This window comes from Coregonus clupeaformis, chromosome 13 (assembly GCF_020615455.1).
Source record: "Coregonus clupeaformis isolate EN_2021a chromosome 13, ASM2061545v1, whole genome shotgun sequence".
NCBI classification, from domain to species: Eukaryota; Metazoa; Chordata; class Actinopteri; order Salmoniformes; family Salmonidae; genus Coregonus; species Coregonus clupeaformis.
The window spans coordinates 18858651-18885503 of record NC_059204.1 but is presented as its reverse complement, the minus strand read 5'-3'; the positions used below and the strand labels follow the sequence as shown (position 1 = coordinate 18885503).

The 26853-nt window shown below is 42.3% G+C and overlaps 1 protein-coding gene across 1 annotated transcript in view; it reads left to right on the top strand.

Annotated features, from left to right (window-relative positions):
* Positions 1–552: 552 nt before the first annotated feature.
* LOC121578879 (histone-lysine N-methyltransferase NSD2) overlaps positions 553–26853 on the top strand; it is a gene marked incomplete at its 3' end in the record, with an annotated part of 42623 nt that continues 16322 nt past the window's right edge. The window contains exons 1-16 of the mRNA XM_045224617.1: positions 553–645; positions 1994–2796; positions 4764–4905; positions 5135–5307; positions 5424–7422; positions 7646–7758; positions 7846–8089; positions 8276–8364; positions 8491–8536; positions 8765–8961; positions 9144–9281; positions 9436–9559; positions 13384–13584; positions 13873–14052; positions 14287–14443; positions 14772–14977. Coding sequence (XP_045080552.1) covers positions 2011–2796; positions 4764–4905; positions 5135–5307; positions 5424–7422; positions 7646–7758; positions 7846–8089; positions 8276–8364; positions 8491–8536; positions 8765–8961; positions 9144–9281; positions 9436–9559; positions 13384–13584; positions 13873–14052; positions 14287–14443; positions 14772–14977 — 4795 coding nt within the window. The remainder of the gene's footprint in view (positions 646–1993; positions 2797–4763; positions 4906–5134; positions 5308–5423; positions 7423–7645; positions 7759–7845; positions 8090–8275; positions 8365–8490; positions 8537–8764; positions 8962–9143; positions 9282–9435; positions 9560–13383; positions 13585–13872; positions 14053–14286; positions 14444–14771; positions 14978–26853) is intronic.

The following is a 26853-nucleotide window of genomic DNA, read 5'->3' as shown; positions in this document are numbered from 1 at the left end:
TTATGGAGAGTGTGAATACATATCTTGCCTTTTCGAAATACAGCACTGTTATTTGATTAATAGCTTTGCATATTTGATGGTTGTGTATTTATCTAGGACCCCCCCTAGATGTGTACTTTCAGAGGCTTATTATTGGTGCTTTACAGCACACTGCCTATCCACGGTGTCTACCATTGTATCATTTCATTTGCAACAATCCACACAAATAAGCCAATACGTCATTAAAACCATATTTTGATGTTCAGGGCAAGATGGATTCATTATTGAAATTAGCGTTATGGCACACTGTCCCCCTACACACACTAGTTACAGTTTCCCGTCGTGAGTCTTTCATCTGTAACCTGTCATATGATAGCCTATACACTAAATAGCTTACACTAAATATTATTGTGGAAAGTGGTTTCTTCGAAGGTTTGAAAATTAATGTAGCTTTGCATTGAGGCTTTTGAATGTTTTGGATGGATTGGAAACGTCTGCGTAATAGCGGTTAAATTATGTGCGCTTTGATGTGAACTTTATATCGAGCATATTTTAACACTTTGTGGCCTGTTTTTTGTGAACAGACTCCATTTTGAAGGACCCGGTGAACAGAGGAAATAAGGCTTTGCAACTCGTCTAAAGGAAAGGAAGCCATCTGTTTTCCGGGTATAGCCTATATTACAATGCATTTAAATGAAGACATAATCCTATAATTTAAAAAGCGCATGAGGTTTCCATTTGGGGTATGATATGATGCCATTGTTGGCACAAGTTGAGAAAATGGCACGCATGTCATTAGTGATTAATGTGAAAGAGAGTAATTGGAAATTAATGTGATAATTAAGCGAGGATTGGACCAGTAGATAGGAATATATGCGTCTTTTTTCCATCCCACATATCTTTATGATTTTTGGTGGCACTCAAAGCCTCAGCAATACTTCATGCTGGAGGTTGGGAGGTAGTGACGATTGGTTTGCTCTTATAGACAGACACGGGCAGTCAGGGGCTGCAAGGGGCAGGTCGACAGCTAGGAAATAGTAATCATTTATTATAATATGCATTGAATATGAGGTAACAAGGGATTAGAAACGTATAGCACAGTATGATATGTCGCTGTAAGGGGGTGGTTCTCTCAGTAAGTGAAATGCATGCATATATTTATCTTTTGAAGGGGCCGCCGGTGGAGTAACAGCTATCGCAAGTAGAGACAGTGGATGTCCACAGGATCCTGGCCTAGTATTGCTGCTACTGGGATTCTCCTCATCCGCTTTCACAAAAAATTGGGAAACAGCACATTTAACTATATAAATTAAAGGGTTGACAGTTGTTTTTGCGGTGACGGACATTTCAATGGTAAGATTATTGCGGCATATCATTGATATCCGCGTTTTTTTGTTGAAACATTCCGTGATTGTGTATGTACAGTAGACATCTGTCGATGTAAGTCTGTACGAATGTGTGGCTGTGTGAACTTGTGTGTCCATACTGTATTGTAGCGTGCCAGCTATGCACTATCTCTGGTGCCTCGTGAGCCATGGCACACAGAGTTGATGCACAGGCGACAGGCGCTGTCAAGAGCTGTCCATTTTATTCATGGGCATTCGCGATTTCTACATCAGCCTTTTAAATAAATTTAACCCTTCGTTGTCGCTGGGCAGGACAGCGTGTCATTACAGTTATGCTGGTCTAATTTGAACATGATTCTACGTTCTTGGCGGGGTCGAGGATTGGAATGATGACGATATTGTGGCTGCCTTATACCTATTTTCATTCTTCACCTTTTTTTGAGGTGGGGCAAGATAACCATCTCACACTTTCATAGATACTGAAGCTCAGTAATAATAATAGATTATAACTTTTTATCATTAACTATTTTGCCATGCTCTTTGATAGCTTACAATAAATAGACTATCATTATAGACAACAAAGTGTATGTGATCAATAATTGCAAATCCATGCAATTAAAGTTGCTATCAATTTTTTAAACCTATTTCTGTTTTATTTTTATGTTTAGGATGGAGCCATGGCAGCATGAGTCGGCCCTATGAACTGCCCATCAAAGATGCTCAGGCCTGCTGCTCTGACCTAACATTGACCTCTGCCCCCAATGACCCTGTCTCCCCCTGCTCAAAGCACCATAACCGCAATTCAAGACTAGACCCTCCACATGCCATGCAGCTGTCCACCGCCCCTGCCCTCAAATCTACATCCACCTATGGGTTCATCAAGGACCTATCTTCCTCCTACAGCCCTCTGGGAAGGCTACAGCACCTGACCACCATGGTCAGCCACCCGGACCTGGTCCTACCTGGAGTCGGGGAGAGGGCCTCCCAGGGCTCCAGGGAAGACTCGCATACCCGGAATGCTGTAAATTCCTTGGCCCTCACACCTCCCCAGCCAGGCAGCAGAGACACAGACACCAGTAAGACTAATCTTAGTGTGGAGAAGAAGAGTGACTGTTGCTTCTCTGACCCACCCAGTCCAGCCTTCTCACTGGATAGCAACAGCCCCTTTGCGAATGGCTACCTGCATTTTGAGTCCACTTTGTTTGATGATGATGATGATGATGCAGAGGATGATGAGGATATAGCTTTACCTCTGACAGACAGACAGAGAAAGGTTGGAAAGTCACCTGAACCTCTTCCTGGATTTTTAAACTTGAAGGTCAAAAATATACCGGAGCCAGGGCTGTCTGTGGGTAAAGGCTTGCAGTCCCCTGGTGTCCCCCCATTTACAGCACATGATGGGTCAAACGAGGACTGGGGGAGTGACTGTGAGCCGCTCTCTCTTGGGAATAGCCCCTCTGGGCCTGCAATGGCAAGTCCTACTACTGACCTTTTACATAACATGGCTATTCACAGCAACATCATACAGTACCCAACAGCCCTCATATTTAAATCCTGTATGTCACAGTTCTGGCCTAGGTACTTCCTTGTCAGTCCATATCACCTGTTTTACTGTGCAACATAAATTGTCAAGCTTATGGGTTTTGATTGTATGTGAAATGTTAATGAAGATAGTGAGAGGCCTAAATTCTGGTTAATTAGCCAGAAAGGTCAAGCAAGGTCACTTCCTCTATAATAGATAAGCTCCTCATACTGTAGCCGGAGAGGATCCATGTCATTCAGTTCCTGTTTGGCTCAGTATACGCCAGCATCTCATGGTAAATTATAGTCAATAGTTCTACCTTTTGCAATCAATAAAAGATCTGCACAGAGAAACGTCATTAGTCAGCCCATATCCAGAGCTTTGTTTATTCTCTGGGATGTTTGCATGATCAGTTGATAGGGTGATTCCTCATTAAACTAGAACAAAAAATGACCATGATTTTTTGGATATTCACAAAATGTAATCCATAGAAGGGTTCGTTAGAGGAAGGATTCTTGACATATATTTGACATTTGTATCTAAAAGCATACCACCCAGGCCTCCTTTAAGACTCCTTAATGTTTCATCTGTATGTCCTACAAAGCAAAAAATGGTGTCATATGAAGCTTTACCGCTTGCTCTGTAATATGAGTAGTATTTTGATTTTAAGAAAAAATGTCTTACATTCATTTATGAATATTGAAACATATCAACATGAATATTGAAAATAAACCATATTTGATTTGGCAAATGTTTTAATATATTGTTGAACATAATATGTTCTACGGGCATATCAAAGTTCAAGAGTGGGATCTCTGCTGGTTTTAAAGTTATTGCCCATTTTATACAGAGAAATTGCCATAGTAGGCAATGTAACCACAGCCCTCCTTGTTTAATTGCACATCCTGCAATTCATGAGCAGAGGGCGAACATTTTAAATCCATTTTCACATTCACTGTGTTGGTAATGCTTACAAATTGGATCATAACTCTAAAAGTAGAAGAGATCCCACTCTGGAACTTTCAATGCCCGTGGAGTTTATTATGTTCAACAATATATATTAAATTTTTTTGCCAAATCAAAATATTTATATTTTCAATATTCATAAATGAATGTAAGAAAATTGTTATTGAAATCAAAATACTACTCATATTACAGAGCAAGTGGTAAAGCTTCATATGACACCATACACCTGGGTAAGGTCAAAATGTCACAAATATTCCAACTTTTAATTAATTAATTATGTCTCAATTATTCTTTAAGATACAAATGTTAAATATACTGTATGTCAACAATCCTTCCTCCAAAGAACCCTTCTATGGATTTAATTGAGGGAAAATCCCTCAAATCATGGTCGGTTTTATTCTATATAGTTTCGTGAGGAATCACCCGTTAGTAAAGTTGACTGACATCTAGGCCAGAGAGTGTGCACAGAGCTGATATATGCATTTAGAGTGTTTAAAAAACATTTCTTAAATATTTTAAAAGATAGTTGATTATATAATATCGGTTTGCACTATGTTGCATCTGGTGAAAATTAGAATAGAGTTGCAAGGATTTAACTTTACCTATTCACGCCGGCTCTCTCATGCGCCAGCAATTCGAGACTGGGGACGAGGTTAAACTTTACCTAACCTAATTTACCTCCTAATACACTTCAATAGCAACCAGATTGGTTGTAGATGTATCATGACTGTGGTCCTGGCCAATCAGCAACATATAGTCTTGGAAAATATTGGAATGCTTGTATATGTTTGAAGATAAAGATTTTGACCCAATTTTTACAGACATATTTGCATATTTAAATGAGCATGTAAATTCTGATATAGTAATGTAATACATAACATGATTTTTAAACCTTTTGAAACATGTCTTGAAGTAATTTAAATATTGACTTATTTGGTGTCTGTCAACAGATGGGCAGCCCAAAGAAGAAGTCCTTTCCACCTGTAAAGTTTTTAGAGGGTGAAGTTATATGGGCAAAGTTCAACCGAAGACCCTGGTGGCCTTGTGAGGTGACCGTTGACCCACTACAGGGAACCTACAACAAAATGAAAGGTATGCCCTGGTCCTTGATATTATTTTAACAAGCCATTGTTTGGTTTGAGCTGATCTTGTTGAACAGATTTGCACTACCATGGAAGTCTTGTGTTTCGCATTCCACTTTTCATATCATGCTCTTGCAAAATATATGTTATATCTGTGATAAAGGTTAAATTAATATAAAATCTACAAACACTAATACCAAGTGGCCTTGGTGCTTTGCTCCTGTGTGATGATGTTGCAGAGCCCAGTGACAGGCCTTGTCGGCAGTACCACATCAGGACCTTTGGGCAGCCTGTGGAACTGGCCTGGGTCACAGGGAAAGCTATACACACATTTAATGGAGGCTTTGAGTTCGAACAGCTCCCCTTGCTGCGCAGGAGAGGAAGGCAAAGGGACGAAGACTACAAATACATTGTAATTATGTGGCACAGCTTTTGTATATGTTGGACAATAATGAATCATGTTTTAACTGAATGTATCTAAAAATACAAACATTTGTGATTACAGAAAAGCTTTATTTGCCTTCATAGATACCCAAGAGGTTTAATGCATCTTGGAAAACCAGTGTGGCTGAAGCAGAATCTGTCCTCCCAGAGCGACCCAAAATGGGTGTCTCTATACCTGACTCCATATCTACAACCCTCTATGATGTGTCCACATCAGAAAAAGAGGGCAAGGCTCTTCCAACTACCCCTTCCAATCCACCCAACTGTATACACCCTGCACCAAGCAACTTAACAAATGGAACTCTGTCACCACACAGTAAACATTCCCCAACAAAAGGAAGCACTTCCAAGAAGCCTCAAAGCAAGAAGAAGCCAAGTAAAGCATTTAAATCTATAAATGAGTGCTTGAACACCAAAACAACATTTGACAGCACTGACAAGCCAGAGGGGGACATAAAAGAATGTCCGTATTCGGACCTTGACTCTATCCCCAATATTTTGTGTCCTAAAGCACTTGAGCGTCAATCCAAGCCCGCTCAGACTCAGCCCTCAGTTCCAGTAGTAAAAGAGGTGAAGAAGCATCCTGAAGGACACAGTCGACTGTGGTTCAGCAAACCAGGAAAAGACAGGCGACTCAACACTACCGCCTCCTTATCTAACCACAGTGCCTTCAGCAAGGGCCCCTGCAAGAAAAAGACTCAAACTGCAGCTGCTGTCAACAGAAAGACTCAAGTGTCCAGTGCGGCCATCAAGGAATGCTCTATTGATCAGTTGAAGACTCCAGTGTCCAGTGTAATAGTCAAAGAACACCCTGCTGATCAGTTGAAGACTCCAGGGTATAGCGTAACAGTCAAAGAATGTCCTGTTGATCAGTTGAAGACTCCAGTCTCAAGTGTGCCCGAGCTCCCTGATGAGTCGAAGGCCCTGCGCAAGCAGCTTGCACATCTGCCAGCTAGCAACCGCCTGATGACCAGAGCTCTTAAAGCTATGGAGTTAGCAGAGCGGAAACAGAATCTGTTCTTCAGCCCAAAGCCTGGCTGTTTCCTTCCAATCACCAAGACAGAGGAGGAGGTGTCATCTTCCACAAACACTCCTTCTGATAAACCAGAGACCAAAACAGACTGTGATACAGAGGACAAACCTTTAAAGGTTGACAATGATAATCAGATCACTGCTTTGCCAAATTGGTCCTCCTCAAAGTTCACCAGGTTGAAGGACTTTGAAGCAGAGGTTAAGACTGAAGATGAGGGCTTCTTGATATCCCAGATGCCTGTGGACTTCATACCTCTGACTTCTGGGAAGGCAAAGAAAAATAACTGTGTGTCTGACATCTCCTCCTGTTCCTCGCCATGCTTCTCTCCCATGGACGCCTTCAAAGACATTAAAGAGTTATCCTTCAAGTCCCTGGAATCAAGTGAGGGTGATGGGAAACCTGTGTCTTTTAAACCAGACACTAACTACACGTTCAGTACTTTCCTCATGCTGCTGAAGGACATGCACGATACCAGGGAGAAAGATGGAACTCCCTTGGAGCTAGAAATCGGACCACCCAGTGCCCATGTAAAAGAGGAGCCTTCCGTGATTCCACCCTTACTGGGAGAGGAGTCACTCGGTCAAGGCCCGAGTCTCAGCAAAAGTCAACAAGGCAAGAGCAAAACCAAGGTCAAACCCAAGTCTTCTCTGAAGGTAGAAATTCCACAACTTGAAGGCAGCACAAACCAGGGTGTGAAAAGGCTAGCCAAAAAGAGAGGCTCGTCCGGGACAAAAAAGAAACCGAATGGAAAAGTGCCTTGTGGTAAGAGGTCTCCTGGACCTGGCTACCTTGGGATGGAGGCCTCGCACCACCTTCCGAGCAATTCTTGGGAGAAGTTTGACCAGGATTTAGAGATATTAGGGGGGGTGGGGGAGGGCTGCAGTAGGCTAACGAATGAGAGACTACAGAACATGGTGCATTTGGAGCAGGGTGGTGTAGAACCATCAGTGTCCTTTCAGCCAAAGACAGTGTTGGACCAGCAGACTATCCCTGCTACAATCTCTTCAAACACTACACAAAGTACTGGGGAAGGCCAGGAGGCTCCCACAGGTAAATAAGAGTTTTTGTTATTTCCTTGGTTTGACAGAAGGGTATCCCAAAGGAGATAATTACTGATCAATGCTTTAACTTTGCTTCTGGAGTCATAATGAAAATATCAACGTCTATGAAGTAAAAGTGTCCGATGCAGGGCCATGATCTTCTGTAGATCATGAAATGTAATGATTTTACATGTGTGGCATAGTCATACTTTTTGCACACTTATCTTCAACAGCACATAAACGAATTCGAAAACCAAGCAAAAGACTCATAGAATGGACAGAAGAGTACGGTCAGGTAATCTCCACAAGGAAGAAACAGAAAAAGCCCCTCCAGTCTTTGGGAAAGGTAGATCACTCAAACATATTACATCTCTTGGATTTTCAGGGTTTTGTATTATGATCCCAGCTCTATATCCTCTTCATGTTTTTCCAGGTGGCACATTCCAACAGCAACAAACCAGATCCCCTACCATCAGGGAAAACCACACATGACCATGCCCCTCTGAACCCACTTCCTGAAATACAAACTCTGCCCCCAGACGAACCATCCAAGACCCCCACTGGACAAGCCCCTCCCCCAATAGAGAACACTCCCCCTCAGGATGCACCTATCCTGTCCATAGATACTCTAATCCCGCCCCCTTCGCTGTTGAGTGACGGTCTGACGAAGAATGTTGGTAAGAAACTATTTACATATCAAATGAATACTTTGGTTGGATTGCATAAAATTACAAAAAGGTTTCACAATGCAATGTGCCGTGAAACCAAGGAATTGCTGTTTTTATTACATTACTCCTCTGTAGTAGTAGTCATTATCCCAGATGTGTGTAAAGGTCCATAGTAACACTGTTGTCTTGTGGCAGGTGACATTCCATACTTGGAAACCATCCATAAGAGACAGAGGAAACCAACTCCGAAGATTATGGAGGCTGCCACAATTCCAAAAAAGAGGGTATGGATGTGTTAGGGAATGGTTGTGCTTTGCTCATTAAGGATTTTTGGTATCTGATGGTTCCATTGATTTTCACAGTAAGGAAGGCCTTAAAACAGGGGTTGACTGGTTAATTATCTATTACAGGTCAAGTCCCTGAAGACCATCTTATCAAGTCATGCTGTTCATTCAGGTCAGTCTACACAGGAAGGATCTCCCTCAAACTACCCACATTACACACTTTTTAAGAGTCTTTCTCACTTTTGAGTAAGATGAGTATGGAAATTCCATCAAGACATTTGAGACTATACACTGTTTATCACAATTCTTTGTCATACTGCTGTCATTTACTTAATGATTGTCAATTCAAAGGGCTGATTGGTCTTGGGGTCAAAGTTGACTTGACTGTTTTTGTTCCCAGGCTCTGGACAACTCTCCTCTAAATCAAAGATCAAGCCACCTACGACAGCCACCCCTGCACCCTCCACATTTACACCCTGCACCCCTGCACCCTGCCCCCCGAGCAGCCTGGAGAGCGGGTCAGACTGTGATGTCACCACGCCCCCCACTGAGGAAACTGATCTCCATGACGATGGGAGGGACACCCTAGATCCAGAGGTCAAATCTCGAGCTATATTTTATGGTCCATGTTTGACCCGATAATAACATAGAAAGTACATGGTAAAATAGACATTACTCAATAATTATCTAATCATTTTAATAACATTTAAAATGTTTCTACATGGAATCGTGTTAGTGTTTGAACTCTCCTGCTGATTTTCATTTTCTTTGCTCCTCAGGGTTTTACATCCAGTTTGGATGACAGCTTTTCATCCATGAGGGAGGAGTCTTCACTGTGCGATGATACACTCTCCCCCAATAAGAAGATCATAGGGGACAGAGGGGGCGCTGCCTCATTGAAGGAGAATGTGTGTCAGGTGAGTAGGCCTCACATCACCAATGTATGAGTGGTTACCTTATGTTGTTTTAATGTGCAATACGTGATTATGGACTGACTGTATTTGCTCTTTGCTCATTGTTTCAGATAGTTGTGTAAATGTTGCTGTAATGTTGTCTAAATGTTTATGGTAGGTGTGTGAGAAGACTGGGGAGCTGCTGCTGTGTGAGGGCCAGTGTTGTGGGGCCTTCCACCTCCAGTGTATCGGCCTCACAGAGCCTCCTATAGGGAAGTTCATCTGCCAGGAGTGCAAGTCTGGTGGGTCAAGCACATATTCTGTAAAAACACAACCACTCTATACTCATTAACCAGGTTTCCATCCAACCTTTTTATGGGAGTATAGTACATGTCGGATAAAAAATGTAATGACAGGTCTGATGGAAACAGCACATTTTTCGGTAAAATGTTCAAATGTTGACAAAACTAAATACGCCAGAAAAGTGGGAACTTTTTGTGTCTGTAAAATGAATTATGCGAGACATGTCAGTAGAACTGCTTTTAGTGCGCAAATATTAATATAATAACCATCATATCGAAGTAAACTTGGAGTCACGCGATGACATGTTGTGTGATCCTGTGTGGTCCTCTGTAGCTCAGCTGGTAGAGCACGGCGCTTGTAATGCCAAGGTAGTGGGTTCGATCCCCGGGACCACCCATACGCAAAAATGTATGCACGCATGACTGTAAGTCGCTTTGGATAAAAGCGTCTGCTAAATGGCATATTATTATTATCCTCCCACTACGACTCGTCGGGAAAGCATGCAGTTTATTAGGCAACAGATGAGATAAGTTATGATGAACTTCACAGGGAGGTATTTGTATTTATTACGGATCCCCATTAGCGGCTGCCAATGCAGCAGCTACTCTTCCTGGGGTCCAACCACAATTTACATACAATAAAACAATACATAACACAACACCTTATTACACACTACTCTACCATAACATATTGATAATACAAAATCAATAATACAGCAAAATAACAATATTAAATTGTGTTTGTGTAGAGTGCGTGTTAGCATGTGTTTGCGAATGCTGAGTGTGTGCCTGTGTGTGTGTGTGTGTGTCTCTTCACAGTCCGCACTGTTCCATAAAGTGTAGTTTTATCTGTTTTGTAAATCTGATTTTACTGCTTGACTGAGTTACCTGATGTGGAATAGAGTTCCATGTAGTTATGGCTCTATGTAGTACTGTGCGTTTCCCATAGACTGTTCTGGACTTGGGGACTGTGAAGAGACCTCTGGTGGCATGTCTCGTAGGGTAGGTATGTGTGTCCGAGCTGTGTGCCAGCATTCCAAACAGACAGCTTGGTACATTCAGCTTGTCTACACCTCTTTAAAAAACAAGCAGTGATGAAGTCAATCTCTCTTCCACTCTAAGCCAGGAGAGACTAACATGCATGTCATTAATGTTAGCTCTCCGTGTACTTTTAAGGGCCAGCCGTGCTGCCCTGTTCTGAGCAAACTGTAATCTTCCCAAGTCCCTCCTTGTGGCACCTGACCACACTACTGAACAGTAGTCTAGGTGCGACAAAACTAGGGCCTGTAGGACCTGCCTTGTTGATAGTGTTGTTAAGAAGGCAGAACAGAGCTCATGGACATACTTCTCCCCATCTTAGCTACTGTTGTATCAATATGCTTTGACCATGACAGTTTAGTCACCTCAACTTGCTCAATTTCCACATTATTCATTATGAGATGTAGTTGAGGTTTAGGGTTTAGTGAATGATTTGACCCAAATACAATGGTTTTAGTTTTGGAAATATTTAGGACTAACTTATTCCTTGCCACCCATTCCGAAACTAACTGCAACTCTTTATTAAGTGTTGCAGTTATTTCAGTTGCTGTAGCAGCTGACGTGTATAGTGTTGAGTCATCCGCATACATAGACACACTGGCTTTACTCAAGTCGTTAGTAAAGATGGAAAAAAGTAAGGGGCCTAAACAGCTGCCCTGGGGAATTCCTGATTCTACCTGGATTAAGTTGGAGAGGCTTCCATTAAAGAACACCCTCTGTGTTTACATTTTACATTTTAGTCATTTAGCAGACGCTCTTATCCAGAGCGACATATAGTTAGTGAGTGCATACATTTTTCATACTGGCCCCCCGTGGGAATCGAACCCATAACCCTGGCGTTGCAAGCGCCATGCTCTACATGCTCTAGACAAGTAACTCTTTATCCACATTATAGCAGGGGGTGTAAAGCCATAACACATACGTTTTTCCAGCAGCAGACTATGATCAATAATGTCAAAAGCCGCACTGAAGTCTAACAAAACAGCCCCCACAATATTTGTATCATCAATTTCTCTCAGCCAATCTACTATTCTTAGGTAGCAGAATGACTTTTGCTTCCCTCCAAGCCTTGTGGCACACACATTCTAGTATGCTTAAATTGAAAATATGGCAAATAGGAGTGGCAATATCGTCCGCTATTATCCTCAGTAATTTTCCATCCAAGTTGTCAGACCCCAGTGGCTTGTCATTGTTATTAGACAACAATAATTTTTTCACCTCTTCCACACTCACTTTACGGAATTCAAAATTACAATGCTTGTCTTTCATAATTTGGTCAGATATACTTGGATGTGTAGTGTCAGCAATTGTTGCTGGCATATCATGCCTAAGTTTGCTAATTTTGCCAATGAAAAAATTATTAAAGTAGTTTGCAATATCAGTTGGTTTTGTGATGAATTAGCCATCTGATTCAATGAATGAGTTTGCCTTTTTTCCCAACATTTCATTTAAGGTGCTCCAAAGCTTTCTACTATCATTCTTTATGTCATTTATCCTTGTTTCATAGTGTTGTTTCTTCTTCTTTTTATTCAGTTTAGTCACATGATTTCTCAATTTGCAATACGTTTGCCAATCGGTTGTGCAGCCAGACTTATTTGCCTTTCCTTTTGCCTCATCCCTCTCAACCATACAATTTTTCAATTTCATCATCAATCCACAGGGATTTAACCGTTTTTACAGTCATTTTCTTAATGGGTGCATGCTTATTAGTAACTGGAATAAGCAATTTCATAAATGCGTCAAGTGCAGTGTATGTCTGCTTCTCATTACACACCACAGACCAACATATATTATTTACATCAACAACATAGGAATCACAACAAAACTTATTGTATGACCTCTTATATGCAATATTAGGCCCAGCCTTTGGAACTTTGGCTTTCCTAGATATGGCTACTATATTGTGATCACTACATCCAATGGATTTGGATACTGCTTTCAAACAAATCTCTGCAGCATTAGTAAAGATATGATCAATACTTGTTGATGATTTAATCCTGTACTGTTTGTAACTACCCTGGTAGGTTGACTGATAACCTGAACCAGGTTGCAGGCACTGGTTACAGTTTGAAGCTTTCTCTTGAGTGAGAAGCCTGATGAAAACCAGTCATTATCAAGCATTTCACACATGTTATCCAAGGTGATGATCTTGATGCTCCTTTCCAATAAATATTGAGGGTCTTATTCTGGTGACATGATCATCGATACTTGGCTGCCATTTGACAAATAAAAATAATCTCGCTCTTTTGTCCATAATAATCTCATCATGTAGGCTATACGTGCCAACACCAGAGTGGGCACACTCGCCATATAACGCAACATTTATTAATGAGAAAACCATCAGTAGAGTTGAAAATGCGATGGAAACCCATTTTAACTTGTATTTGTTATTCGGGAATTTAACCGCAAAAGGTATTTTTATGTGCACTACGTCATCACGGACAGCCTTTTATCTGAAACAAGTCAATTTGATGGAAACACATCTCTGCTGGGAAAATGCGCATATTGTTTTTATGAGGATTTTAGAATATTCACATGAAAATCTGTCGCCAATTGGATGGAAACCTACAGTAGCTAGTGTCATGTTTTTAAGCCCCATTCCTGCTCAGACAAAATTATGGAAAGACTATTATTAGTTGCATATAGACTTATCAGTGTTCTCTCTGATTGTTTCATACGCTATTTTGCTGATTCTCTCCCCTGTCATCCTCTCATCCTAGCATCAATCATTCTCTCTGGCTAGTAAAAGCAAATCAGTTGATTAAAGCTGATGTGTTTGTTGTTAGGTGTCCACACCTGTTTTGCGTGTAAGAAGCCCGGGGAGGACGTGAAGCGCTGTATGATCCCAGTGTGTGGGAAGTTCTACCATGGAGAGTGTATAGCCAACCAAGCTCCCGCTGCCCCACTGCACCGGGGCTTCCGCTGCTCTCTCCACGTCTGTCTGTCCTGCTTCATAACCAACCCTGTCAACCCCTCCATCTCCAAAGGTGGGTGCTGCTCTGCTTCACCTAGCACAGTTCAGTTTAGTTTGGTTCAATTGCAATCACCTTATCTTGGTAACTCCACAGGAGAAAGGATGATGTTGGAGTTAGTAAACAGAAACATTTCTGCATGTGTTTGTGCTAAAATAATTTGTTGCACAAGCAATTCAGTTCATTTAAACACCATGATAGAAAGACAAACTAATTGAAGTGAGCTGTGGGAAGTAAATGTATACCAGATATTCTAACTAACAGCTCATTCTGCCCGTCTCCCCTGTGTTGTGTGTCCTGTAGGTCGTCTGACGCGCTGTGTGCGCTGCCCTGTGGCGTACCATGCCAATGACTACTGCATGGCAGCGGGCAGTGTGGTCCTGGCCAACAACAGCTTCCTGTGTCCCAACCACTTCACCCCCCGCAGGGGCATCCGCAACCATGAACACGTCAACGTCAGCTGGTGCTTTGTCTGCTCCGAAGGTACGCCGGCCTCCACATATGTTGGGTTGTTAGAGTCAGATATGCATAGATACACTCAGTAAATTCATACCTATTATGTAATGTACATTACATGATCAGGGTCCAATTTTCGCAGAACACGTGATCAGCGTTTTTATATACTAGAGCCCAGTTACATCTCTGTTTACTCCTGTGTGTTTTCAATCCCGTAGACCAGTTCAGTAGCCAAACTGTTATTCCTCTCCCATGCTCCAGGGGGCAGTCTGCTGTGCTGTGAGTCGTGTCCTGCTGCCTTCCACCAGGAGTGTCTGAACATCGACATGCCTGAGGGCAGTTGGTTCTGCAACGACTGCCTGGCCGGGAAGAAGCCCCACTATAAGGACATCCTGTGGGTCAAAGTGGGCCGATACAGGTCAGTACAGCCGCCTGGGTACCAACCTTACTGGCTCAGCATTGGTTTGGCAAAACAACAACAAGTTGGCTAAAGCAGAAACAGATTGGCATCCAGCATATTAGTAAAAGTTCTCCCCTGCCTAAACCACGTTCCCAATGCTAAAGTATCCTAACTCTGAAGTGTTCTGACATTACTAAACAACCAAGGTACTGAGAACCAAAATACATCTGCATTTCTATTCACAATATGGCAGTGGTTGCAAAATGGTAGTGTTTTTCTGCCATGGGCCGTGACCCATTTTCTTTTCTTATTCATATCGTCTTTTCCCTTCCTATCCTCTGTCTAGGTGGTGGCCTGCGGAGGTCAGCCATCCCAAGAACATTCCGGAGAACATCCTACGTATGAGACACAACGTAGGAGAGTTCCCTGTGCACTTCTTTGGTTCCAACGACTACCTGTGGACCTACCAGGCCCGAGTCTTCCCCTACATGGACGTAGACACCAACAATAAGGAGAAGATGGGGAAGGGAGTAGACGCCATCTACAAGAAAGGTATTCAAACCAACAGACCTGGACAGAAAATAGTTGTATTTTGTAGTTTATTTGAAAATACCAACTTTATATTCGAGGTAGTCGAATATAGTTTATATAGAGTTTCAACTAAAGGAAACGTATTTTATATTTTATAAACAATATAAAACATACACATACAAACTACAACATCATACAAACATCAACTACATCACACCTGCCCTGAAGACTAGCACACACACACATCTCCAGCGCCCCAATCACTCTACGCCACATGGCCTTAAAGTGCACCATTTTGTTTCTCTCCCTCGCCCATGCAATTTCAATTTTTAGATAAAAAGCATTTGACCTTTCCATTGTGTTAATTTCCAGTTTTTAAGTATACGTTTTTTGAAAATGATTGACGAGAAAAGTATTGTCCAACCAAATCACATCAAATCAAATTGTATTTGTCACATAAACGTGTTTAGCAGATGTTATTGCGGGTGTAGCGAAATGCTTGTGCTTCTAGCTCCGACAGTGCAGTAATATCTAACAAGTAATATTTAACAATTTCACAACATATACCCAATACACAGAAATCTAGTAAGGAATGGAATTTAAGAATATATACATATATGGACAAGCAATAACAGAGCGGCATGGACTAAGATACAGTAGAATATTATAGAATAGAATACAGTATATACATACAGTGAGGGAAAAAAGTATGTATTATATTATATTTTGTACGTTTGCCCACTGACAAAGACATGATCAGTCTATAATTTTAATGGTAGGTTTATTTGAACAGTGAGAGACAGAATAACAACAACAAAATCCAGAAAAAACGCATGTCAAAAATGTTATACATTTATTTGTATTTTAATGAGGGAAATAAGTATTTGACCCCTCTGCAAAACATGACTTAGTACATGGCGGCAAAACCCTTGTTGGCAATCACAGAGGTCAGACGTTTCTTGTAGTTGGCCACCAGGTTTGCACACATCTCAGGAGGGATTTTGTTCCACTCCTCTTTGCAGATCTTCTCCAAGTCATTAAGGTTTCAAGGCTGACGTTTGGCAACTCGAACCTTCAGCTCCCTCAACAGATTTTCTCTGGGATTAAGGTCTGGAGACTGGCTAGGCCACTCCAGGACCTTAATGTGCTTCTTCTTGAGCCACTCCTTTGTTGCCTTGGCCGTGTGTTTTGGGTCATTGTCATGCTGGAATACCCATCCACAACCCATGTTCAATGCCCTGGCTGAGGGAAACCCAAGATTTCACGGTACATGGCCCCGTATATCGTCCCTTTGATGCGGTGAAGTTGTCCTGTCCCCTTAGCAGAAAAACACCCCCAAAGCATAGTGTTTCCACCTCCATGTTTGACGGTGGGGATGGTGTTCTTGGGGTCATAGGCAGCATTCCTCCTCCTCCAAACACGGCGAGTTGAGTTGATGCCAAAGAGCTCCATTTTGGTCTCATCTGACCACAACACTTTCACCCAGTTCTCCTCTGAATCATTCAGATGTTCATTGGCAAACTTCAGACGGCCCTGTATATGTGCTTTCTTGAGCAGGGGGACCTTGCTGGCGCTGCAGGATTTCAGTCCTTCACGGCGTAGTGTGTTACTAATTGTTTTCTTGGTGACTATGGTCCCAGCTGCCTTGAGATCATTGACAAGATCCTCCCGTGTAGTTCTTGGCTGATTCCTCACCGTCCTCATGATCATTGCAACTCCAAGAGGTGAGATCTTGCATGGAGCCCCAGGCCGAGGGAGATTGACAGTTCTTTTGTGTTTCTTCCATTTGCGAATAATCGCACCAACTGTTGTCACCTTCTCACCAAGCTGCTTGGCGAGGGTCTTGTAGCCCATCCAGCCTTGTATAGGTCTACAATCTTGTCCCTGACATCCTTGGAGAGCTCTTTGTATAGTTTACCTATCATGTGAATATCCTTTTCTGACTCAAATAGGATTCCATCACGATTGTTCTGATGTCCAAAAGATTTCAAATTGAAATTTCGTGATATAAAACTTTTAAGTTGGATGTACTTGAAAATATCTACATTGGTCAATCCAAAATTGCTTTTTAAAGCTGTCATGGAAATACATTTATTTCCTATTATCAAGTCATTTACGTTTTTTATGCCTTTAGTTTTCCATGTGGACCAATTTATCGATGAATTCTGGAAAGCTATCCAAGGATTGTTCCATAGGGTTGTGTTTTTAGGGAGTGATATTGGTTCTTGTAGAATACGTTTCATTTTCTTCCATGTTGTTATAATGTTCTTAACTATGAAGTTGTTAATGTTCTTAGCTTTATCCTTTGAAAATAGACACATAAAAATATTCGGAGGGATGAGTATGCGCATCTTCATTATGTACCCATTGTTCCTCTTTAGTGCATTTAACTATATGTCGCAAGTAAAAGCCTTGGGTGGCGAGTTGATACAATTCCAAGTCTGGAAGGTTAAAACCACCCTCAGACTTAGGAAGATGTAATACTTTCCTTTTTATTTTATGAGTTTTATTTGCCCATATGAAGTCTGTTATGACCGAGTATGCTTTTGTAGCCCTTTCCTGCAGTCAAATGACCTAGTAGCCTCATGGGTGGAATGTTATTAATATATTTCAGAATTTCAGAATTAATCAACATTTTTAAAAAAGTTTTTAAAAAGCTGTTTCTATGTCAAACAGTTTTGTTATATTTCAGTCTTCTGTGATCTATATAAAATGTAATATTGGGATGCAAACCCAAAATTATACTCTATATCTGACATGGTGCAGGTGTCTTCTTTTTTTTAAGACCATAACCATGTGTGTTTGTTGTATACTTTTGTTTCAAAGTAGATTTGTTTAAGATTACCAAGAAACACTGTGTGACTCTGATTTAGCCCACTGCAGTAAAAGGTTATTAAAGAATGTCTTCGTGGGGTAATTGGTATTACCGAGAATAAGTATAAAAACTTTGGGAGCCATGCAGGGACGGCATTATGGGAGGGCCTTAGGGGGCCTGGCCCGCCCTACCGTACCTCCTTGCCCGTCCAAATAAAATATTGAAATATTGATCATTTATTTGACCACGACGCACACCAACAGAAAGACGCATCAATCTCAGATAAAGCATCCGAGTGAGCGAAACAACGCTCTCTGGTCGTGTCTACACTTGACACTTACATGCGACTTCTGCTATCAGAATACGAAGCTCGCATTGAAAAGACGGGTCTAGACGCACAAAAGTTGCTTTGTGGTCTGATTGTGTTCAGATCTGCCTGACCACTTCTGGAGGTGGTCAGGGATTTCTCCTCAGTCTGGATGCAGTCAGGCTACCGAAAGCGCATACAGCACTCCTCCCACAAGTCTCCAGAAAACGTGTGTTTTGGGACCGAGAGGCACCTTTTCATTATAATGTTGGAGGAAATACATTCCTAGGGTGGGGGGAACGTGTTTGCTGGCCTCATAAATGCTAGCCAGCTAGCTAATATTTAGAAAAACGTTTTTTTTTGTTTGGCAAGAGTTATGCTAACTCGTTTGCAATCCCTCTAGCGTTACTAGCTAGCTTGCTGGCTAGCTACAGAGCTTAGCTGGCTACTTAGCTACAGTAGTTAGATACTGCCATCAGCTGTTGTTTTGCCTATTCCACTGTTTGTAGAATGCATACTGGCATTTGAATATAGCGCGGGAATGGACACAATGTGGACATGGTGGACACATTTAAATGTAAATGTAAACGCATTACGTGTTCGGAATTCCATGATCAGAACTCCATTATCAGAATACAAAAGCGTCATGAACTGTCAATTCTAGCAAGACACGGCCTCTTTCTCACTATGTGTAGACCATACATATCTGATGCTGTCTGGACCAAAAGAGTATGGCTTGTCATACTATTTCTGTCCAGACTGGATTAGACACATATAGTAAGACAGAGGGGCGCTGTTTCGCTCACTCGGATGCTTTCTCCGGTGAGAAAGTTTCAGCAGAGAGGAAGAGGCGAAGTGAGAGGGCTCACTCTTGCCAAAATCTGTCCAGAATAAGCCCAATGCGTTTCTATGGGCATAATATGCAGACCTAAGCTTGTCGTCTGCCTTCCCACCTTTGGGACAACGACTCTCATTGTTAAGGCGGAGACGTGAGCATCTCGTCATTATATACACATTTTTATTTTTTTATTTTTTTTATTTCACCTTTATTTAACCAGGTAAACCAGTTGAGAACAAGTTCTCATTTACAACTGCGACCTGGCCAAGATAAAGCAAAGCAGTGCGATAAAAACAACAACACAGAGTTACATATGGGGTAAAACAAAACAAAGTCAAAAATACAACAGAAATACATATAATATACAGTGTGTGCAAATTTAGCAAGTTATGGAGGTAAGGCAATAAAATAGGCTATAGTGCAAAATAATTACAATTAGTATTAACACTGGAATGATAGATGTGCAAGAGATGATGTGCAAATAGAGATACTGGGGTACAAATGAGCAAAATAAATAACAATATAGGGATGAGGTAGTTGGGCGGGCTAATTTCAGATGGGCTGTGTACAGGTGCAGTGATCGGTAAGGTGCTCTGACAACTGATGCTTAATGTTAGTGAGGGAGATAAGAGTCTCCAGCTTCAGAGATTTTTGCAATTTGTTCCAGTCATTGGCAGCAGAGAACTGGAAGGAATTGCGGCCAAAGGAGGTGTTGGCTTTGGGGATGACCAGTGAGATATACCCGCTGGAGCGCAGACTACGGGTGGGTGTTGCTATGGTGACCAATGAGCTAAGATAAGGCGGGGATTTGCCTAGCAGTGATTTATAGATGGCCTGGAGCCAGTGGGTTTGGCGACTGAATATGTAGTGAGGACCAGCCAACAAGAGCGTACAGGTCACAGTGGTGGGTATTATATGGGGCTTTGGAGACAAAACGGATGGCACTGTGATAGACTACATCCAATTTGCTGAGTAGAGTGTTGAGGCTATTTTGTAAATGACATCGCCGAAGTCAAGGATCGGTAGGATAGTCAGTTTTACGAGGGCATGTTTGGCAGCATGAGTGAAGGAGGCTTTGTTGCGAAATAGGAAACCGATTCTAGATTTAACTTTGGATTGGAGATTCTTAATGTGAGTCTGGAAGGAGAGTTTACAGTCTAACCAGACACCTAGATATTTGTAGTTGTCCACATACTCTAGGTCAGACCCGTCGAGAGTAGTGATTCTAGTCGGGTGGGCGGGTGCAAGCAGCGTCGGTTGAAGAGCGTGCATTTAGTTTTACTAGTGTTTAAGAGCAGTTGGAGGCTACTGAAGGAGTGTTGTATGGAATTGAAGCTCGTTTTGGAGGTTTGTTAACACAGTGTCCAATGAAGGGCCAGATGTATACAAAATGGTGTCGTCTGCGTAGAGGTGGATCTGAGAGTCACCAGCAGCAAGAGCGACGTCATTGATATACACAGAGAAAAGAGTCGGCCCAAGAATTGAACCCTGTGGCACCCCCATAGAGACTGCCATAGGTCCAGACAACAGGCCCTCCGATTTGACACATTGAACTCTATCTGAGAAGTAGTTGGTGAACCAGGCGAGGCAGTCATTTAAAAAAAAACCAAGGCTATTTAGTCTGCCAATAAGAATGCGGTGGTTGACAGAGTCGAAAGCCTTGGCCAGGTCAATGAAAACGGCTGCACAGTACTGTCTATTATCGATTGCGGTTATAATATCGTTTAGGACCTTGAGCGTGGCTGAAGTGCACCCATGACCAGCTCGGAAACCGGATTGCATAGCGGAGAAGGTACGGTGTGATTCGAAATGGTCGGTGATCTGTTTGTTGACTTGGCTTTCAAAAACTTTTGAAAGGCAGGGCAGGATGGATATGGGTCTGTAACAGTTTGGATCTAGAGTGTCACCCCCTTTGAAGAGGGGGGATGACCGCGGCAGCTTTCCAATCTCTGGGGATCTCAGACGTTACGAAAGAGAGGTTGAACAGGCTAGTAATAGGGGTTGCGACAATTTCGGCGGCTAGTTTTAGAAAGAAAGGGTCCAGATTGTCTAGCCCAGATGATTTGTAGGGGTCCAGATTTTGCAGCTCTTTTAGAACATCAGCTGTCTGGATTTGTGTGAAGGAGAAGCGGGGGGGGCATGGGCAAGTTGCAGCGGAGGGTGCAGAGCTGGTGGCCGGGGTAGTGGTAGCCAGGTGGAAAGCATGGCCAGCCGTAGCAAAATGCTTGTTGAAATTCTCGATTATTGTAGATTTATCGGTGGTGATAGTGTTTCCTAGCCTCAGTGCAGTGGGCAGCTGGGAGGAAGTGCTCTTATTTTCCATGGACTTTACAGTGTCCCAAAACTTTTTGGAGTTAGTGCTACAGGATGCAAATTTCTGTTTGAAAAAGTTAGCCTTTGCTTTCCTAACTGCTTGTGTATATTGGTTCCTAACTTCCCTGAAAAGTTGCATATCGCGGGGGCTATTTGATGCTAATGCAGTACGCCACAGGATGTTTTTGTGCTGGTCAAGGGCAGTCAAGTCTGAGGAGAACCAGGGGCTATATCTGTTCTTAGTTCTGTATTTTTGAATGGGGCATGTCTATTTAAGATTGAGAGGAAATTACTTTTAAAGAACAACCAGGCATCCTCTACTGACGGAATGAGATCTATATCCATCCAGGATACCTGGGCCAGGTCAATTAGGAAGGCCTGCTCGCTGAAGTGTTTTTGGGAGCGTTTGACAGTGATGAGGGGTGGTCGTTTGACCGCGGACCCAGTCCGGACGCAGGCAATAAGGCAGTGATCGCTGAGATCCTGGTTGAAGACAGCGGAGGTGTATTTAGAGGGTAAGTTAGTCAGGATGATATCTATGAGGGTACCCATGTTTACGGATTTAGGGTTGTACCTGGTAGGTTCGTTGATAATTTGTGTGAGATTGAGGGCATCTAGTTTAGATTGTAGGATGGCCGGGGTGTTAAGCATATCCCAATTTAGGTCACCAAGCAGTACGAACTCTGAGGATAGATGGGGGGCAATCAATTCACATATGGTGTCCAGGGCACAGCTGGGGGCTGAGGGGGATCTGTAGCAAGCGGCAACAGTGAGAGATTTATTTCTGGAAAGGTGGATTTTTAGAAGTAGAAGCTCAAACTGTTTGGGCACAGACCTGGATAGTATGATGGAGCTCTGCAGGCTATCTCTACAGTAGATTGCAACTCCACCCCCCTTTGGCAGTTCTATCTAGACGGAAAATGTTATAGTTGGGGATGGAAATTTCAGAATTTTTGGTGGCCTTCCTAAGCCAGGATTCAGACACTGCTAGAACATCAGGGTTGGCGGAGTGTGCTAACGCAGTGAATAACTCAAACTTAGGAAGGCGGCTTCTGATATTTATGTGCAGAAAACCAAGACTTTTACGGTTACAGAAGTCAACAAATGATAGCTCCTGGGGAGTAGGAGTGATACTGGGGGCTGCAGGGCCTGGGTTAGCCTCTACATCACCAGAGGAACAGAGGAGGACTAGAATAAGGATACGACTAAAGGCTTTAAGAACTGGTCTTCTAGTGCGTTGGGTACATAGAATAAAGGGGGCAGATTTCCGGGCGTTGTAGAAAAGATTCAGGGCATTATGTACAGAAAAGGATATGGAAGGATATGAGTACAGTTCAGGTAACCCTAAGCGTTGGGTAACAATGAAAGAGATAGCGTCATTGGAGGCACCGATTGAGCCGGTCTCGGCGTGTATGGGGGGTGGAACAAAGGAACTATATGAGGCAGTTTGAGAGGGACTAGGGGTTCTACAGTGAAATTGTATAATAAGAACTAACCCAAACAGCAATAGGCAAGGCATAATTGACATGGGAGAGAGGCATAAAGCAGTCACAGGTGTTATTAGAGAGAGCTAAGACACAACTGGAAATAGCGATAACGTTTGGGCTAAGACTAAACAGAATAAACAGGACAGGGTACCGTGTAAAGGAACAGTCCAGCAGGCATCAGCTGTGCAGCTGAGTGATCATAAGGTCCAGTGAACAGCAATATGTGAGTCCGAGAGCAGTTCAAATTGGTGCTTCAGCACAGATAGCAGGGAGCACAGTTGTAGTTTGCGTGTGCTAGCGGGCCGGGGCTGGCAGATGGATCTTCGTGGTCGTCGCAACGGGAAGCCTGTTGAAACCACATCAGACTATTTCGTCGGCAAACCAGTCGTGTTGGATCGGCGGGGCTCCGTGTCAACACTAGGTGGTCCCGTCCGGTTGACAGAGAGGTAGATAGCCGGGAGATGGGCCTAGCTCAGGATGATTAGCCAGACCACAGCGTCCATTTAGTTGAAGCTAGCTGGTAGCGATGAATCCGGAGTTAAAGGTCCAGTGATTCAGTGATTCCGGCAGAAAAACTGATATGTTCTGGGTCGATAACGCGCTGTGCAGACTGGCCGAATATCCAGTGATTAATATCCAGTGATTTAATTAATCCCGCAGAAAAAAATCCAATGTTCTGGGTGAAATACCGCTAACTGTGGCTAATAGCAGGTAGCTAGTTAGCTGGCTAGCTGGCTAGCTAGTTTCAACTGGAGATTCTAGATAAAAGGTAAGTCAATAATAGAATCCGTTCCACATTGAGTGAGGCGGGTTGCAGGAAAGTATATTTTGTAGAAGGATGAAAAGTCTGATAGGGAAATATGTACGAAAAATACAAAAAAACAGGGTATTTACAGGCTATTTACAGACACACGACAAAAACAGAACTGCACTACTTCGCCATCTTCACATCACATCTCAGGTTTCAGCCTGGAAAGGAAAACTGGGAGGTGCACAGTGCACTGTTAGGACGCTGGCTTTCCCTAAAGTACATTTATGTTTTGCAAAATTATATAATTACTCCTGTCTAAATAAAAACATTCAAAATACTTCACCAGAGAGTATGACTTAGCCACATAGGATCATTAGCTTTTTATTTTTTAAATAGCTGTGGATTGTTTCAAATCACAAGTTTGTAGGCCTATGCCTAATTGGGAATCCCGCAATTTGGGCAGCGCCCATGTCAATATGTCTAGCTGATTGAGTTGCAGCTGTCACTGAAAAGCATCTCAACTATGTGTCGTGACGTGACTTGCATTAATGTGATGACTTATTTATCAAATCAATTAACTATGTATAATTGTTACTTGGTTAAATGAATCATGTAACAATTAACTCATTAGGAATTTGGGCCACCACGGGAAAAGTTGTTTAACGAGTTACCATCTCCCGAATTAAACTCTTGGAAGATTTATAGATATATATCTCGATAACAGTCACTTATTAATCATTACCTCATCAGTCTCATTCTGAACGTCGCATACTCCTTGATATCTGCAAGAACCCTAACCTTATTGATGAATCAGAAATATTAATACTTAGTATCCTAACCACCGCTCATTCGGATTAGAAATGCAATATATATTTACGCGTAGTTGTCCTTGATCGTCATCTCTCTGTTGAACCACTTTCTCAAAAAGGGTTTGAGTGTCCTATCCCACTTCGGTGAGACTCGGCTTGTTTTCGAATGGAGTGTTTGTTAGATAGATACTTCAGATGTACCAACAGTTGTCTGAGATGGGATTGTCCTTCCCAACACGTGTCTTTAGTGAAAGTTCTAGACTACTTGACATGCCAGCTGCAGACTGGTAATGCTACGGTCTAGTGAGTTTCTTCTTCTTGTGTAGAGATTGAGAGTTTCAGAGTTTCTCACCATTTCAAACGTGTGGACTACAATCTCACGTTTTCTGGTCTGTAGAGGTTCAACTATTTGCCATGTCCAGCTCGTGCTGTACGTCGGCTGGTCTTTCTGGTCTAACCATTTTAAGCCGTGTAGCCACAGCTCCACACTTCCTGGTGTCTGATTCAAAGTTCTAACCATTCTAAATGTGCAGTCGCACTCTCACGTTTTCTGGTCCTAGGTACATTTCGTTACCAAGGCTTTTATACTCGGGTAAAATGGGGGCGTTCCATCATGCCGACACAATGTCTGTGCTCACTTGGGCGTGGTTACTGACTGGGAAAACGTTCTAATGAGAAAACAATTATCTAATTAGAAGGCTAAAATCACATTGCTAACTTAACCAAAATACTCTCATACTTAATCATATATTTTATACAACATTTAGATGTAAACTTGACAAGTAGAATATGTACACTTTCCGAGTTACATTTATTTCTTGATACCGTCCTTAATGACATCACAAAATATTAAACAATATGACATGAGTATTCTTTAGATCCCCACTGACCATTCCAAACATTTGGATGTCAGAAATAACGTTCCAATGTCCAATCTTTTGACGTTAGAGTTTTTAGGCGGGCCACACTCTCTCTAGACAAAGGCATTCCTTTGGTGGATACTGAAAGGCAGAGAGAGAAAGTTTCTCTCCTGCTTAAATTTACGACCCAGTGTAAAGGTGTCAAGACCAGCACAGCCCCCCTTCCCCTCTTCTGTGGGAGAGAGGGGGTTTGGCTATCTTCAAACATTTGCCTAGCTAATGGGTCCTTTAATCCACTGTCAGGAGAGTCATGACATATGTGTGAGGATAATTTGTCTTGAGTATAATTTTAAATGTTGCAACAAGAAGAAGGGGAAGGGTATGTGGCAAAGATATGGCGTGTTTCTCTCCAGAATGCATGCACTCAGCTCTCCAGAATGCGTTGTCTCACGCCAATTATTGCCCATTTATTGTTTCATTGTGTAAATTGATGGTTGATGGTTTATTGTTGATCAATTCCCCATTATATATGTTACCAGTAGGCCTAGTAAATGTTCCGTTAATCCCTCGTCATTTGGTTATATACATTTCTGTTAATGCATGTATTAATTACAGTCATTTACCATTCTCATTCTCGGAGTGGAAACGTTGTTTGCAGAGGTCACAACCTGCTACACTTGTGAGAAACAAGTTTTGGTTTATTTCATAACCATTACAAGTTTTGTCAATCTTTTCATTGTGTTTTGTTTGGAGTCCTCCGTGAGCAATGAGCATGTGTCTGGTTTCTCTGTCCTGATAACGTTGAGGGAGCGCGCATGCCTGAGCACGCATAGAAGTAGGCCTACCTGGCCTGTTGCATGCAAATGTAGGAAAGTGCCCATTTAGCAATGTCTGATTTCTGATTGTCTTAACTCACCACGTTCACCACTAATAAGTTAGAGCTTCTCAGTAATTATTTCTTCAACTCATACATTGTAAACGAAGTCTGTTTTTTTAACATCCATTGCAAATGATAGTTCCTCAGTATTTGAAAAATCTTTCCAACACTCCTGGCCTCGATAATCACCAAGCCTCGGTGTGAAAGAGCAAAATATCATGCTCTGATGATCCCATATATCCAGTGGAAATGTCATAAAAAATCTGCTGTCTGTCCTGAGCTCACTGGCGCGGGAAACTCTGCGGCCCGGAATAGGCTAGTTGATACAATGTTGCAAGTTTGCTAGCAACAGCTTCTGGGCCTGATCCAGTTGATGATTTTATACAATGTTGCACTTCACTAGCAATAGCTCAAGTCAAGCAGTGGCGATTTTAGCATGTCAATCTTGGTGGGGCAAACAAAAACAATCACGTTTAGATGCATGCCAGAAAAGCCACTACACAACACAACACAACACAACACTAAACAATACATTAATTGGAATATAGAGGTGACAAACGGTGCCCATAAACTGTTAGGGCCTACATAAAGCTGTCCCAACAGCAGAGTCCCAACAGCAGTCCCAATACCTTACCACTGCTACACATGGCTATCAGCGGAGCCTTGTCTGGCAGCGAAACAGTTCATTCAGCCTCATTAATTGCCTTTTAAAAAAACATAGCTGATATGGCTAACTAGCTTAAACAAATGTGGTTTCTACTAACAAACTATGGCATAAGGGGGCAACGAGCATATAAGAGGCAATCTGTAATTTCAATTAAGACATTAATGAGCGAGCTA